This window comes from Chiloscyllium punctatum, chromosome 2 (assembly GCF_047496795.1).
Source record: "Chiloscyllium punctatum isolate Juve2018m chromosome 2, sChiPun1.3, whole genome shotgun sequence".
NCBI lineage: Eukaryota > Metazoa > Chordata > Chondrichthyes > Orectolobiformes > Hemiscylliidae > Chiloscyllium > Chiloscyllium punctatum.
The window spans coordinates 155,823,612-155,841,529 of record NC_092740.1 but is presented as its reverse complement, the minus strand read 5'-3'; the positions used below and the strand labels follow the sequence as shown (position 1 = coordinate 155,841,529).

Here is a 17,918-nt window from a genome sequence, read left to right as displayed (position 1 = left end):
CTGGGATATCATAACAAATATAGAAATGTGTCTCAGGGATGGGCAGGACTGGCAGCTGAATGTTCCAGGATACAAATGCTACAGGAAAGATCGAAAGAGGGCCAAGAGAGAAGAGGGAGTGACATTTTTGATAAAGGATAGCGTTACAGCTGTACTTTGGGAGGATATTCCTGCAAATACATCCAGGGAAGTTATTTGGGTGGAACTGAAAAATAAGAAAGGGATGATCACCTTATTGGGATTGTATTATAGACCCCCCAATAGTCAGAGGGAAATTGAGAAACAAATTTGGAAGGAGATCTCAGTTATCTTGTAGGAATAATAGGGTGGTTATGGTTGGAGATTTTAACTTTCCAAACATTGACTGGGACTGCCATAGTGTTAAGGGTTTAGATGGAGAGGAATTTATGAAGTGTGTACAAGAAAGTTTTCTGATTCAATATGTGGATGTACCCACTAGAAAAGGTGCAAAACTTGACCTACTGTTGGGAAATAAGGCAGGGTAGGTGATTGAGGTGTCAGTGGGGGAGTACTTTTGGGTCAGTGACCATAATTCTATTTGTTTTAAAATAGTAATGGAAAATGATAGACCAGATCTAAAAGTTGAAGTTCTAAATTGGAGGAAGGCTAATTTTTACATATTAGGCAAGAACTCCTAAAAGCTGATTGGAGGCAGATATTCGCAGGTAAAGGGACGCCTGGAAAATGGGAAACCTTCAGAAATGAGATAACGAGAGTCCAAAGAAAGTATATTCCTGTCAGGGTGAAAGGAAAGGCAGATAGGTTTAGGGAATGCTGAATGACTAAAGACTTTTAGGGTTTGGTTAGGAAAAAGAAGGAAGCATACATCAGGTATAGACAGGATAGCTTGAGTGAATCCTTAGAAGAGTATAAAGGAAGTAGGAGTATACTTAAGAGGGAAATCAGGAGGGCAAAAAAGGGACATGAGATTGCATTTGCAAATAGAGTTAAGGAGAATCCAAAGGGTTTTTACAAATACATTAAGGACAAAAGGGTAACTAGGGAGAGAATAGGGCCCCTCAAAGATCAGCAAGGTGGACTTTGTGTGGAGCCACAGGAGATGGGGGAGATACTAAACAAGTATTTTACATCAGTGTTTACTATGGAAAAGGACATGGAAGACATAGAATGTAGGGAAATAGATGGTGATATCTTGAAAAATGTCCATATTACAGAGGAGGAAGTGCTGGATGTTTTGAAACGCATAAAAGTGCGTAAATCCCCAGGACCTGATTAGGTGTACCCTAGAACTCTGTGGGAAGCTAAGGAAGTAATTATGGGCCCCTCACTGAGATCATCAATAGTCACAGGTGAGGTGGCGGAAGACTGGAGGTTGGCTAATGTGGTGCCACTGTTTAGGAAGGGTGGTAAGGACAAGCCAGGGAACTATAGACCAGTGAGCCTGACCTCGGTGGTGGGCAAGTTGTTGGAGGGAATCCTGAGAGACAGGGTGTACATGTATTTGGAAAGGCAAGGACTGATTAGGGATAGTAAACATAGCTTTGTGTGTGGGAAAGCAAATCTCACGAACTTGATTGAGTTTTTTGAAGCAATAGCAAAGAGGATTGATGGGCAGAGCAGTGGACGTGACCTATATGGACTTCAGTAAGACATTCGACAAGGTTCCCCATGGGAGACTGGTTAGCAAGGTTAGATTTCACGGAATACAGGGAGAACTAGCCATTTGGATACAGAACTGGCTCCAAGGTAGAAGACAGAGGGTGGTGGTGGGGGTTTGTTTTTCAGACTGGAGGCCTGTGACCAGTGGAGTGCCACAAGGATTGGTGCTGGGTCCACTGCTTTTCGTCATTTATATAAATGATTTGGATGGGAGCATAAGACGTATAGTTAATAAGCTTGTAGATGACACCAAAATTGGAGGTGTAGTGGACAGCGAAGAAGGCTATCTCAGAGTCCAATGGGATCTTGACCAGATGAGCCAATGGGCTGAGGAGTGACAGATGGAGTTTAATTTAAATAAATGTGAGGTGTTGCATTTTGGGAAAACAAATCTTAGCAGAACTTATATACTTAATGGTAAGGTCCTTGGGAGTGTTGCTGAACAAAGAGACCTTGGAGTGCATGTTCATAGCTCCTTGAAAGTAGAGTCACAGGTAGATCGGATAGTGAAGAAGGTGCTGCTATGCTTTCCTTTATTGGTCAAAGTATTGAGTACAGGAGCTGGGAGGTCATGTTGCGACTGTACAGGACATTAGTTAGGCCACTGTTGGAATATTGCATGCAATTCTGGTCTCCTTCCTGTCAGAAGGATGTTGTGAAACCTAAAAGGGTTCAAAAAAGGTTTCCAAGGATGTTACCAGGGTTTGAGGATCTGAGCTACAGGGAGAGGCTGAACAGACTGGGGCTGTTTTCCCTGGAGCATCTGAGACTGAGGGGGTGACCTTAAAGGTTTATAGAATCATGATGGGAATGGATAGGGTAAATAGACAAGGTCTTTTCCCTGGGGTGGAGGGAGTCCAGAACTAGAGGGCATAGGTTTAGGGTGAGAGGGGAAAGATATAAAAGAGACCTAAGGGGCAACTTTTTCACGCAGAGTGGTGCATGTATGGAATGAGCTGCCAGAGGAAGTGGTGGAGGCTGGTACAATTACAACATTTAAAAGGCTTCTGGATGGGTATATGAATAGGAAGGGTTTGGAAGGATATGGGCTGGGTGCTGACAAGTGGGACTAGATTATGTTGGGATATCTGGTTGGCATGGACGAGTTGGACCGAAGGGTTGGTTTCCGTGCCGTACATCTCTATGGTTCTTTGACCGTAACCTGGTTAAAGGAGCAGCATCATCACAGGCCTCGGCTGGAGTATTGTGTCTAGTTGTGGGCACTATATTATAGGAAGTATGTGAATGCACTGGAGAGAGGTCAGAAGAGATTAACAAAATGGTTCCAGGGATGAGAAACTTCAATTATGAGGATAAATTGGAGAGGTCAGGGCTGCTTTCCTTGGAGAGATGAAGGCTGAGAGGAGATCTGATGGAAGTTTTCAAAATTATGAGGCATTAGATAAAGTAGGTGGAGAGGAATGTTCAGACTTGTAAAAAGATCAAGGATGTGAGTGTTTAAGGTGATTTGTGAAATAAGCAAAAGTGCTGTGAGAAAAAATGTTTTCTCAGGAGTGTTACCAGTCTGGAATGTAGTACCTGGAAGGGTGGTGAAGGCAGGTTCAATTGAAGCATTCATCTGAATTTTGGATAGTTGTTTAAACAGAAATAATGTGTAAGGGAATGGGGAAAAGCAGGAGAATTTTATGAAGTCAAGATGGTCATTTCAAGAGCTGTTCCAGACAAAATGGGCCAAGTGGCTTTCTTTACCTTCTTGTAATGAGTGAACCACATGGAATCAATGATTGTTGTCACAGTCAACCTTACTGAGACTAGCATTTTATTCCAGATTTATTGATCAGTTTTACATTCCCCCAGCCTCTACTGTGGGATTTGGAAGCACAGTTCCTACATTATTTCTGAGGTCAGAGTTTCTCCTCCAGCCTCATCACAATGCCATATTCTGGGTCCTGAGGAAGGGTCAGTGGACCCAAAACCTTAACTCTGATTTCTCTCTATCGCTGCTGTCAGATTTACTGAGTTTTTCCAGAAATTTCTGATTTACAACATCTGCAGTTCCTTCAATTATAAATGGCCTTTCTAGTCCTGATTATTGTTTTATTTCTTATGTAATTACTACTTTTCTTTTTGAAATTAATAATTCAGGTTGGCTAAAGGATATCAGACTTCACCTGACCTACGTTTGACCTGGCTACAGAACATGGCTGAGAAGCATACGAAGAGGCAGTGTTACACTGAGGCTGCATTGTGTTTGGTGCATGCTGCAGCACTGGTAGCAGAGTACCTCAGCATGTTGGAAGATCACAAGTACCTTCCTGTGGGCAGTGTTAGCTTTCAGGTATGTCTGAAAGTATTCACTTAGCACCACTATTTATATACCCAAGTGCAGAAGGAACTTGATTCTAACTTTTTTTTTTCTGTCGTGGTTTCCAGAATATATCACCTAATGTTCTGGAAGAATCTGCAGTATCAGATGATATCTTGTCCCCAGATGAAGACGGAATATGCAGTGGAAGATATTTCAGTGAAAATGGTCTTGTGGGTTTGCTTGAACAAGCTGCTGAGCTTTTCAGCACGGTAAGTGTCCTTTATATACTTACTTCTCCTCCTCCTTCCTTTAGCTCCTGTTACCCACACGCCAACATGTTGCAGACTTCTACCAGAGTCCCTGTCCAGCTCATACATGGAGAATTATGAGAATGACTGTGGAGGAGTGGCTTGGGCATTTTGTACTTTGTAAAGGACAGATCAGGACCTCGCCAACGACAAACAGAAATCATGAATCAGTTAGTGTGAGCCAGCAGTGCAACTGCTAAGGAGAGCAGAAATTTTGAATTCTATGGCTATGGACATGAACCAGGGATATTCAGATTGTGTTTAACCCTACCTGTCTGTCCATCAGAAACTGAGCCAGGGAGCAGTTGGAGAAACAGCACTGTTCCCAGCCTTCTACTCTGTCTCTACCAAATGTTCTCAAAATTCTTTCGTACCACTTATCTGAAATGAACTCAGAGTTAAAATACTTTATGTGCTGACATTTGTTGACTGAACATCACACTTTCTACATTCAAGCAACCTCTCCCCTGCCTGAAACACAGACTGAGTTAAAATTGAATTTGCTGGCCATTGTGTTGATGTTACACACAGTTTGGGATTTTAATCAGCAATCACTTGTTTTTTGTTCAAATATATCCTGCCAAGGAAGTCTGCATGGAGGACATTTGTAGTCAGGAAAGTATTTCTCTCAGTTGGTGGCTAGGATCGCCTTAAATGTGTCTGGAATAGACTGAGTGCCAATGTTCCCCACTGCATGTTCTGATTGTACATGAAGTAGAAATATAGCTTCATGATGAGCTTCAAAAACCTCAGCAGGTTCTTTTGAAAATGGTTGAAGTTGGCATTAAATCTTTCAGAGTAGTCATTAATGTGTTTAAAAAGAATTAGCATGCTCCTTGCTGTAGGATATGTAACAAAGATATTCTTGTGTGGTTTTATGTTGCTAAATACCAATGTAAGGTCAGTGATCTGTAATTTGTATTCATAAAGTCATAGATTCATAGAATCATGCAGCATAGAAACAGACCCTTCAGTCCATTTAGTCCATGCCAACCATATTCTTACAACTGAAGCTTACAATAAAACACACCAATTAAAATACTGGGTGAGGCCCTCAGAATTTGCAAATCCTTGTTCAAGGCATGAATGCACTTGTTCAACTGTCAAGTTAATAGCTTCGTGGAATTGGCCCATTGTCTGCTGAAGACTTCATCGCTGTGATGTCCTGTGACTTTGACCTGCTCATGACTGAGGTGGAATTTTTCCATTTGTCTACAGTTCAGAAGAGTGTGTTTTTAAGGCCTGTAATTACTCAATCTCTGCTGCAGCACAATGTTTTCTTCATCAGCAGTACCCAGGTTACAGCATTCTGCATTGTGTTGAACAGAACTTGGAGATGCCTGCAGGGTCTGACATGGCTTCTCCACTGCTGTCCTTGAATCTTGAATCTGCCCTCTTGCTCACTCAAAGTGTGAGCCACCAGCTGAAAACAAAACATTCTCTTTTACTAGACCTAAAGGTTGAATACCTGAGCTGTCGTATTGTCTGCGTGTGCCTTATGATGGTGCATCCTCAGAAGGATTGTGAGGAGTCAGCAACATCCAGCTCAACCAAGGATACTGAGCCTGTGTTCATCTGGAGTCCACTGTGTCAAGTCTAATTTTCGGATCAGCAACTCCAACCCCACCAATGTGCAAGTTTGGATTATCTATGTACTTGAGTTAAGACCTTAGCTTCAGGATACTCATCAAGCCCACTACTACTGAGAGGATGGGGAACTTAAATGCTAATGAAACGACATATTTCCAGCTTTTCCACATCTTAGTGATGCCCCATGATCCACATGCAACTTCACATTAACATCCAATCCAGTGGTTCAATCCCAACTGAAATACCTTGGGGCTTGTAATACATTCTTTTAATCTCTGGGGACTTAGTCCCACAAGTGCAAACGTTTAAATGGGTATAACATAGCTTATTTCCTTTTCAAATGTACTTTTGTACACAGTGTCAATGTTTGACAATGGAGTCTTTCACATTTCAATCAGTCAATAGCCTTGGGATATTGTGACTGAACTTGTCCTCCAGAGACCCAGATGCTGAAGATCTGAAACAAAAACAGAAGTTGCTGGGGAACCTCAGCGGGCCTGGGAGCATGTGTGGAAAGAGAACAGAGTTAACATTTTGACCTTCAGAACATTTTTTTATTTGTTCATGGGATGTCTTTCCCTCCTCAGATGCAGCGAGATATGTTGAATGTTCTGAGGACTCTGGTTTTAATGGTGGGATTTGAATTCAGTAAAAATATCAGGAATAAGATGTCTAATAACAATTATCAGTTGTCATAAGAATCCAATTCTGAGGAAGGGTCACTGGACCTGAGACATTAAGACCATGAGACATCGGAGCAGAAATTAGGCCATTCAGCCTATTGAGTCTGCTCTGCCATCCAATTATGGCTGATAAGTTTCTCAACCTCATTCTCCCACTTTATCCCCGTAACCCTCGATCCCCTTGATACTCAAGAACCTAACTATCTCTATCTCAAATATACTCAGTGACCTGGCCTCCACAGCCCTCCGTGGCAATGAATTCCATAGATTTCCCGCTCTCTGGCTGAAGATGTTTCTCCTTATCTCCATTGTAAATTACCCATAGTATTAGGTGCATTAGTCAGGGGAAGATACAGGGGAGGGAATGGGTCTGAGTGGGTTACTCTTCAGAGGTTCGGTGTGGACTTGTTGGGCCGAAGGGCCTGTTTCCATACTGTTGGGAAACTATTCTGATCTAATCTACCATTGACTTCCTGCTGCCTCGGGAAAGCAACCAACATAATCAAAGACCCCTCCCAACCTGGTTACACTGTCTTCATAATCAGAGACCCCTCCCACCCCGGTTACACTCTCTTCATAATCAGAGACCCCTCCCACCCCGGTTACACTCTCTTCATCATCAGAGACCCCTCCCACCCCGGTTATACTCTCTTCATAATCAGAGACCCCTCCCACCCCGGTTACACTCTCCTTCACCCTCTTCCATTAGGGAGAAGATACAGAGGTTTGAAAACATGTTCCAGTAGGACTGCTGTCAAATTTTGCATTATGAACTTTTTTTATTCTGATGTAGATATGGTCAGGTCCACGCCCCCAAACAACCCACCCTCCAATCCTGGCACTTTCCCCTGCCACCGCAGGAACTGTAAAACCTGCGCCCACACCTCCTCCCTCACCTCTATCCAAGGCCCTAAAGGAGCCTTCCACATCCATCAAAGTTTTACTTGCACATCCACTAATATAATTTATTTTATCCGTTGCTCTCGATGCGGTCTCCTCTACATTGGGGAGACTGGGCGCCTCCTAGCAGAGCGCTTTAGGGAACATCTCCGAGACACCCGCACCAATCAACCACACCGCCCCATGGCCCAACATTTCAACTCCCCCTCCCACTCTGCCGAGGACATGGAGGTCCTGGGCCTCCTTCACCGCCGCTCCCTCACCACCAGACGCCTGAAGGAAGAACGCCTCATCTTCCGCCTCGGAACACTTCAACCCCAGGGCATCAATGTGGACTTCAACAGTTTCCTCATTTCCCCTTCCCCCACCTCACTCTAGTTCTAAACTTCCAGCTCAGTAACTGTCCCCATGACTTGTCCGGACTTGTCCTACCTGCCTATCTCCTTTTCCACCTATCCACTCCGCCCTCTCCTCCCTGACTTATCACCTTCATCCCCTCCCCCACTCACCCATTGTACTCTATGCTACTTTCTCCCCACCTCCACCCTCCTCTAGCTTATCTCTCCACGCTTCAGGCTCACTGCCTTTATTCCTGATGAAGGGCTTTTGCCCGAAACGTCGATTTCGAAGCTACTTGGATGCTGCCTGAACTGCTGTGCTCTTCCAGCACCACTAATCCAGAAGACGCTTATTTGATGCTCAACCAAGTTTTTGTTATTACTTATGGAATTATGGTATTCTTATTCTGACGATTAAAACAGATAATCTGTCAATAGTAGATATTAGTCTGATGACCTGCTTGCTTTTGAGATGTGGCAAAACTCAAAATCATGTTTTCTCTTGGGAGGTCATGTTGCAGCTGTATAGGACATTGGTGAGGCCACTGTTGGAATATTGCATGCAATTCTGGTCTCTTTCCTATCGGAAAGATGTTGTGAAACTTGAAAGGGTTCAGAAAGCATTTACAAGGATGTTGCCAGGGTTAGAGGATTTGACGTTTAGGGAGAGATTGAATAGGCTGGGGCTGTCTTCTCTGGAGCGTTGGATACTGAGGGTTGACCTTCCAGAGACTTATAAAATCATGAGGGGCATGGATAGGATAAATAGACAAAGTCTCTTTCCTGGGGTTGGGGAGTCCAGAACTAGAGGGCATAGGTTTAGTGTGAGAGGGGAAAGATATAAAAGAGACCTAAGGGGCAACTTTTTCACATAGAGGGTGGTACGTGTATGGAATGAGCTGCAAGAGGAAGTGGTGGAGGCTGGTACAATTGCAACATTTAAAAGGCATCTGGATGGGTATATGAATAGGAAAGGTTTGGAGGGCTATGGGACGGGTGCTGGCAAGTGGGACTAGATTGGGTTGGCATGAACAAGTTGGACCGAAGGGTCTGTTTCCGTGGTGTACATCTCTATGACTCTATAACAGATTTAGGAACAGCTCCTTCCCCGCTGCTATCAGACTTGTGAACAGACTTCTCATATATTAGAGTTGATCTTTCTCTGCACCTTCCCTGTAGCTATAACACAATATTCTGCATTCTGTTCTATTAACCTGATGTACTTATGTAAGGTATGATTTGTTTCATTTGCGTGAAAAACAACGCTTTTCACTGTATCTCAGTACACGTGACAATTGTTAATCAAATCAAATGATATGTATGCACTATCAATTCTTGTAAAAACACATCCAGTTCATTTATGTCCTTTAGGGGAGGAAACTGCCACCCTTACCTGATCTGGCCTCCATGTGACTCCAGACTGAAGGCAGTGTGGGTGACTATGATCAATTAGGATTGAGCAGTAAGTGCTGGCCTAGTCAGCAATGCTTACATCCTATAAATGATTTTTTTTAAAAAGATGCTCAGATTAAAAATAAATTTCTGATTTTGTTTCAAACCTCTTGCCCTGAGTAACACTGTTTCTTAAATAGACAATAAGTAATGATAGAAAATTCTGGAATTACTCAGCCAGTCTGCAGCATGTATCAAATGCGAAACATGAGTTTTAAAGAAAAGCTTTAAATATTTAACAAAATGTTCAGATGTTCAGAGGCTGGGATGAAACCCAAATTCAGTGTATCAAACCAATTTGGAGCCAGTGATATTTATTCCTGTCAGAGCACATCAAGAAACAGTTTAATTTAACTGATCTTTCCTTCATTTCAATTTAACTCAAAATACCTGCATAATTCACTTTGCTGTCTATCGATTCTGTGGGATTTATATTGGTTAGATTAGGAGACCAAACTTTAGGATAATAAAGTTATCCATTTAATTCCTCAAGACTAAAGTTAGATCATTCCTCCTATTATCCATTTAACATGAGGAATGATCTAACTTTAGTCTTGAGGAATTAAATGGTTAATGCAGTTAATTATATTGGCACTATCGATTATGTTAATACATGCTGTTCTGTCATTCCTTTAGGCCTGCATGTTTGAAAGTGTGAATGAAGTCTACAAAGTTGTCATACCAATTCAAGAAGCCCATAGAGATGTCAACAAATTGGCTTATATACATGAGAAGCTCAAAAAAGCATTTGAAAGCATAACAGCAAAGGTAACTTATTTTGTCTCAGTACAGAAGACTTTCTCAGTATGAAGCATTTCTTTTCAGGATTATTCATCATTATGGGAAAGAACCACTTTCAACATACATGATGATTCGTACATGCATAGCTTCATAGATATCTGTGAGCGAAGAAGAGCAATTCACGCCTAACAGTTGTTCGCTATGTTGCCACTAACTGAGTCAAATTAATAAAAAATAGCAGAGCAAGATCTCAAAGAACCAGTCAGTTGAATGACACCTATTGCTTCCCTCCCCCACCATCCCCCAACTGTGGGAAACAGCTGAAGAGAGGGAGCGAGAAATAAACAGCCAATGATTCATCTCAGCCATCCTATGGACGGGGACCATTAAACTGCCTTCGCAGTTTTTCCCGTCAAAATTAGAGCGGTGCTGGAAAAGCCTGAAGGGCTCCTGCCTGAAGAGTCGATTTTCCTGTTCCTTGGATGCTGCCTGACCTGCTGTGCTTTTCCAGCAACACTCTCTTGACTCTAATCTCCAGCATCTGCAGTCCTCACTTTTGCCTTCGCAGTTTTTCCCTCCATCCACAACACCAATGTTTTTGTGTGTCTTTCTATTTATGTTTGTAAGGGGAGTTTATAATGGGGTTGGAGGTTTAATTGGTAGAGTTATATATTACCAGTTCATAATTGTTTACCTGAATCTATTTCTAATGAATAGTAATTCTTATTGAGTACAGATGTCTGGTCCATTCTTTCGGTAAACTTTGGTCTAAACAGACATGCAAATTGGGGAATTTTTTTTTTGCTTTGATAAAATCTTCAACTTTTGTGACAACTCATGGAATAACCAGCCTTGATTTCAAGTGAGCTCCCTGAGTGAAGTTAAAAATCACACAACACCAGGTTATAGTCCAATATTCCAATTTGAAATCACAAGCTTTCAAGTACTTTCAAATAAACCTGTTGAGCTATAACTTGGTGCTGTGTGATTTTTAACTTTGTCCACCCCAGTACAACACCAGTTCCTCCACATCATGGCTCGTGACTGAGACATGATAATTCACTGAGCTTTACCAGTTCCAAAATGTCTTCCTTTTTACCATTGTAACATACAGTCATAGAGTCATACAGCATGGAAACAGACTCTTCAATCCAACTCATCCATGCTGACCAGGTTTCTTAAACTGATAAAGTTCCATTTGCCTGCATTTGTTCCACATCCATCTAACCTTTCCTATTCATGTACCTGTCCAAATGTCTTTTAAATGTTATAACTGTATGGAGTCATAGAATCGTACAGCATGGAATTGTTTTAACACTTTCTAATAGATGGTGTTTTCTTAGGATTTAGTTAATACCACAAAGCAGCTTCATGTAAAGATGTCAGTCACTCTAAATATAATTGAACAGTCAAGGATTATGCCACTAATGTTGTTCTGCCAGCTCTTGCCCATCTTACATTATCTACATTAAAGCTATGGCTTTTTGTTTTCACAAGGGTTCTAAGCGGATGTTTGGCACGTATTTCCGTGTTGCATTCTATGGAGCTAAATTTGGGGATTTGGATGAACAGGAATATATCTACAAAGAACCTGCCATTACCAAGCTACCAGAAATTTCTCATCGGTTGGAGGTGAGCATAATCCATCATCAGTCTATGTGGAAGATGGTATTATTCAATCTTTAATCCCCCTTCCAGAATTGCAACATTGCAAATATCTCCCTTTTATTTGACAACTTATTTTCATTATGTTTCTTGCCTTCTCTCCCCAAAGATATTATTCAGGTTTTGTAGCTCCTCATTGAATATGCAATGTGCAAATCCAGCAGTGACTCAGGAAAGCAATCCAATTACAATTTGGCCTAACGTGTTGATGTTCTTCAAAAATAGAGCTTCTTCAATGACAAAAATCTGCTTAGCAACTAACCTAACTCTGCTCGTTTTGAGTAACAGTATTTGATGAATGGTATTAAAATCATGGATCCTGTGTTGTTTTTCAATTAGGCATTTTACGGACAGTGTTTTGGCGATGCTGCTGTGGAGGTTATTAAAGATTCTAGCCCTGTCGAAAAGGGCAAGTTGGATCCCAACAAGGTCAGTTGAAAATGACCTGCAATGTGCAATATGAAGCAATTCCTCCTAAAAGTTTGACTTTTCTTACTCTTGCATTCTCTGCCTGAAGGCGGATCCAACTCCCAATGCAACATTCTCCACCACAGGTAGGGAGAAGGAAGTAGGTGCCAAAACCACATCAGCTGGAACAGGAATCAAACCTCATTGTTTTGGCATCAATTGGGTGTCAAGCCAATTGACCCCCAATGGACTCCAGTTACTGTAGCAGCATCCACTTTTACTTGATAAGTGTAGCCTCTAATAATGGATTTAGATGGGTGACACTCCAATTTCTTTCCCTCGCATGCTGAGCAGAAATCTCTTCTGCTCTCTCTGCCTTCCGTTGGTGTATATTAGAAGGATTTAAAGTTGATAATCAACTTCTTTGGCCATCAAATCCTGAGCTTCTAGCTTGAAGGCAGAAATGACACCTACTGCTCAACCTCCTTTCTGTTTCATAATTTTCAAAATATCTTTTCAGGTCAAAGCTTTTTTCTGAATTTTTATGCTGCGTTATGGTAACAACATTTCAGCATTAAACAGACTCTGAATGAAGACAAGCCATCTTCTTACAAGGCAGAGTAAATTTGTGCCAGTTAGAGTAAAATTGCATTGGTAAATATGCAATGAGGCAATCTTAGCTATTCCCTGCCCACGGTCACCGTGTGGGATATGGTGCAGCTAAACGATCTGAGATTCCTTAGCCAGGTTCACTGCCACTGACCCTCCTTATTGGAATTAGTCTAAACTGCTGATACAAAACAGGGGAGGGGGTGTGATGTCCACACAAAGTGCCCTCCAGCACATGGACTGCACTAGTTCAAGGAAGTTCATTATCACCTTCTCAAGGGAAATAAGTGATTGCCAGCCAGTAATTCCCACATCCCACTGGCAAATATTTAAACATTTTAACAGTCTTCAGGAGATTGTCTCAATCACGATGAACAGTGCAAGCCACTACAGTGCTTATTATCCAATTACATTACAACCTCAGACAGATAGGATACCAGGCACAGAAGTGGTTAGCTCCAAACTGTACTTTGGTTTCTAACGGGCATAGCTTAGTTTGATAGGCGAAAGTGAGTATTCCTGATGAAGGGCTTTTGCCCGAAACGTCAATTTTCCTGCTCCTCAGATGCTGCCTGAACTGCTGTGCTTTTCCAGCACCACTCTAATCCAGAAAGTGAGGACTGCGGATGCTGGAGATTGAGAGTGGGGTGCTGGAAAAGCAGAGCAGGTCAGGCAGCTGTGACCTATCAGTCTTTCCTGATGGACTTTTGCCTGAAATATCAATTCTGCTACTCCTCAGATGCTGCCTGACCTGCTGTGCTTTTCTAGCACCACACTCTCAACAGCTTACTTTGATATCAATTCACTCTTTCTAATGTTCCATACAACAGATAGATCCTAAAGATAATTTCAAAGCAGTAGTCAGTCCTGTTGCTTCTGATACAGGAACACTTGTCTCACTAATGAAAACAAAAATGAAGCATGCCTCAACAACTGGTACACATTACCAAATAAAATGACTTGCAAATTTTTAAATTTCAAACTTTGTGTTTCTAGGCCTACATACAAATAACATTTGTGGAGCCATTCTTTGATGATTATGAAATGAAAGATAGAGTCACCTATTTTGAAAAGAATTTTAATCTTCGGCGCTTCATGTACACCACGCCCTTCACGAAGGATGGACGTCCTCGGGGAGACCTAAAAGAACAATACAAGAGGAAGACAATCCTGACAACCCAGCATGCATTCCCTTACATCAAAACGAGAATTAATGTCATTCAGAAAGAAGAGGTAATATATGAACTAACTGTTTTGAAAACATGCCTAAGAACTACTTTAAAGAAACACAGATTTTTGAAAATTGTTGAAATAGAAAAGACTGAATGACCAAAGACCAGTTGCTAATACACAGCAAAATACTGCAGATGCTGAAATTCTAAAAGAGGAACAGATTAAAAACTGAACTGATCATTTCTGAGCAATGGTCATTGACCTTAAAGTTTAACTCTGTTTCTCTCCACAGATGATGCTTGCTAAGTTTTTCCAGTTATTTGGTTCTTATTTCTGCCCAATTCACTTCCTTGGCACATGCTTCAGGGCCGTCCCTCAACCAATCAGCATGAGCATCAACTAATGTAGCAATGTGTTGTACACAATGGCAGTGAGCAATTAAACAACTCACTATAGGAGGAGGCTTCACAAATATCTCCATCGTCAATGATGGAGAAGCCTAGCACATCAGTGCAAAAGATAAGGCTCAAGCATTTGCAACTATCTTCAGCCAGAAGTGCTCAGTGGATGATCCATCTTAGCCTTCTCTGACATTCCCACTTCACTGATGTCAATCCTCAGCCAATTTAAATCATTCCACACGATATCAAGAAATGGCTCAAGATATGAGACACTGCAAAGGCTATGGTCTCTGAAGATTTGTGCTCCAGAACTTGCTACTCCCCTAACCAAGCTGTTCCAGTGTAGTTACAACACTGGCATTTACCCAGCAATGTGAAATGTTGTCCAATACACAACTTAGGGTAAATTCAACCCAGCCAATAACTGTCCCATCAATCTACTCTCAATCATCAATAATGGACCAGTTTCATCAATAGTGTGATCAAACAGCCATTGCTTAATGATAACCCACTCCGTAATACACAGTTTGGGTTCTGCCACAGCCACTCAGCTTCTAATCTTATTACAGCCTTGGTTCAAATATGAACAAAAGAGCTGAGTCCCAGAGGGGAGGTGAGAGTGACAGCCCTTGACATTAAGGCTGCATTCGATCGAGTGTGGCATCAAGGAATCCTCGCAAAACTGGAATCAGTGGGTATCAGGAGGCAAGCTCTCTGCTAGTTGGAGTCATACTTGGCACAAAAAAAAAAGTGTTGGAGACCAGTTATCCTCAGCTCCAGGACATCTCTGCAGGAGCTTTTCAGGGAAGTGCCCCAGCCTCAACCATGTTCAATACTTCATCAATGACTTTCCCTCCATTATAAGATTAGAAGTTGGAATGTTCGCTGATGATTGGCCAATGTTAAGTGCTATCCGATACTGAAGTAGTCCATGTTCAAATGCAGTAAGTTCTGAACAATGTCCAGGCTTGGGCTGACAAGTGGCAAGTAACATTCACGCCTCACAAAGTCCAGGCAATAGACACCTCCAATAAGAGAGAATCTGAGCTCCGTCCCTTGACTTTCAGTGGCATTACTATCACTGAATCCCCCACTACCAACATCCTGGGGGTTACCTCTGACCAGAAACTTAAATAGAATAGCCATATAAATCCAGTCGTTCCAAGAGCAGCTCGAGGCTAAGAACCTGACTAACCCAAAGCCTGTCCACCATCTACAAGCCACAAGTCAGGAGTGTGATGCAATACTCCCCACTTGCCTGGATGGGTGCAGCTCTGAGAACATTAAGAAGTTCAACACCATCAAGTACAAAGCAGTCCATTTGATTGGCATGCAGTCCAGCCCTTTTAACATTCACTCCCTTCACAAAGATCCACAGTGTGTGCCAGCTTCAAGAAGCACTTCAGAAATTCACCAAGGCTCCTTATAGAGCACCTTCCAAACTCCCGTGGTTATTTCCATCTAAAAGGAAATGGAAACATCACCAACTGCATGTTTCCCTCCAAGCCACTTACCATCCTGACTTGGAAATGTATTACCATTCCCTCACATAGATATACAGAACATTCTGCAGCCCTCCGAGTGTGCTGCACCATTCAGTATGTTCATGGCTGATTATCCAACTCAGTCCCCTATTTTGATTTTTTTCCCGTATGCTGTAATCCCTTTAGCCTGAAGAACTATATCTAACTCCTTCTTGAAAACATCCAATGTTTCAGACCTCAACTACCTTCTTAAACAGAGAATTCCACAGGCTCGTGACTCTCTGGGTGAAGACATTTCTCCTCACCTCAGTCTGAAATAGCCTATCCTATATTCTTAGACCCCTGGCCCTGGACTCCCCAGTCATTAGAATCATCTTTGCTGCATTCACCCTGTCTAGTCCTGGTAGAATTGTAAAAGTTTCTATGAGAACCCCCTTATTCTTCTAAACTGCAATGAATATAGCCTGAACCAACCTAGTCTGTCTTCATACATCACTCCTGCCATGCCAGGAATCAGTCTGGTAAGACTTTGTTGCACTCGAGAGAGAGAGAGAGAGAGAGAGAGCCATATCATCTTCTCTCAGATAAGGAGACCAAAACTGTGCACAATATTCCTAGTCAAAATCCCAAACTCCTCCCCTAACAATATTGTGTGTATACCTACATCAAATGGATATCAGAGGTTCAAAAACTGAGCTCCCCTCTGTCTTTCAACGCACAGTTAGGGATGGGCAATTAGCAAAGAACATATACAATATATTTATTAATTAATAGAAACATTCTGCGTTCACACGTTGGACCAGGAAGTTTTCTTGTGTTTGGGATGAAACAAAAGGTTTGAAATCTTTTTAATCAACATGTGTACTTTGCCTTTATGCAGCAGAAACTTTCCAATGGCTGTGCATTTCATAATGAAAAATGTTAAAGGGCTGTGAAAATATAAAACAAACATCAACTTGAATAGCACTGACTGTGTGAAATGCAAATAACAGCTAGTCACTAAATGATACACTTGTAGCCCAGGCTCACTTCCTGGTTGAATTTAAGTGGTTATTGTCCCAAGGTGTGGATTATGGAGAAGCATGGATCCATCAGGATAGCAGAAGGTGAACCTGAGAACAGCACAGGGAGATATAGTAAATAAGAGGCAGGTCAACTGCAAAATTGTTCAGCCAAATGCCCTTTCTTTTCACAATTTGCAGTTTATTATTTTTACCGTGGCTGTCTATAGCCGGATATAGATCAATTGGAGATCATGGGCAGAAACATGGCAGATGGAGTTTAATCTGGACAAATGTGAGGCGGTGCATTTTGGAAGGTCAAGTACAGGTGGCAATTATACAGTCAATGGCAGATCCTTAGGAGTGTTGAAATGCAGGGGGATCTGGGTGTGCAGGTCCACAGATCACTGAAGGTGGCAGCACAGGTAGGTAAGGTAGTAAAAAAAAGGCTTATGGCATGCTAGCCTTCATTGGAAGGGGCATTGAGTATAAGGATAGACAAGTTATGCTGCAGCTTTATAGAACTTTAATTAGGTGACACTTGGAATGTTGCCTACAGTTCTGGTCACCACACTACCAGAAGGATGTGGATGCTTTGGAGAGGGTACAGAAAGGTTTACCAGGATGTTGCCTGGTGTGGGGGGATTTGAGTTATGAAGAAAGTTGCATAGATTGGGTTTGTTTTTGCTGGAACGCAGGAAATGGAGGGGTGACCGAAAACAAGTTTATAAGATTGTGAATGGCATGGTGAGAGTGGTAAGTATGAGGCTTTTTCCCAGGGTGGAAGGGTCAATTACTAGGGGACACAGGGTCAAGGTGCACGGGGTAGGGTTTGTTGATGATTGAGTTTAAAAGAGATGTATGAGGCAAGTTCTTCACACAAAGGGTGGTGAGTGTCTGGAACGCACTGCCAGAGGAGGTGGTGAAAGCAGACACAATAGCAGCATTCAAGCAGCACCTGGATGGATACATGAATAGGAAGGGAATAGGGGGATACAGAGTGAAGACTAAGTGAAGACAGTTTTAGTATGGAAGGGCAAAATGTGTCAGTGTAATCTTGAAGGGCCAAAGGGCCTGTTCCTGTGCTGTAGTGTTCTTTCTTCTTTCTTTGTTCTTATTATGTTTACTTTGGAATTACAGACTGTTTACTGAGGTATGAATTTTATTGAAATAAACACAAAATCCTGCCTGTCCATTCCTATGGGCTGTGCTAAAATTAAGATAGGGCGTGATATCAGCAAATACAACTGAAATG

The 17,918-nt window shown here is 42.0% G+C and overlaps 1 protein-coding gene across 7 annotated transcripts in view; it reads left to right on the top strand.

Annotated features, from left to right (window-relative positions):
- The window catches only part of dock8 (dedicator of cytokinesis 8), a 273,640-nt gene that overhangs the window by 243,874 nt on the left and 11,848 nt on the right, over positions 1–17,918 (top strand). For all 7 annotated transcript variants that reach the window (XM_072590904.1, XM_072590857.1, XM_072590877.1 and 4 more), the window contains 6 exons: positions 3,748–3,940; positions 4,036–4,179; positions 9,818–9,949; positions 11,420–11,554; positions 11,927–12,016; positions 13,601–13,837. In XM_072590904.1, the coding sequence (XP_072447005.1) occupies positions 3,748–3,940; positions 4,036–4,179; positions 9,818–9,949; positions 11,420–11,554; positions 11,927–12,016; positions 13,601–13,837 (931 nt within the window). The remainder of the gene's footprint in view (positions 1–3,747; positions 3,941–4,035; positions 4,180–9,817; positions 9,950–11,419; positions 11,555–11,926; positions 12,017–13,600; positions 13,838–17,918) is intronic.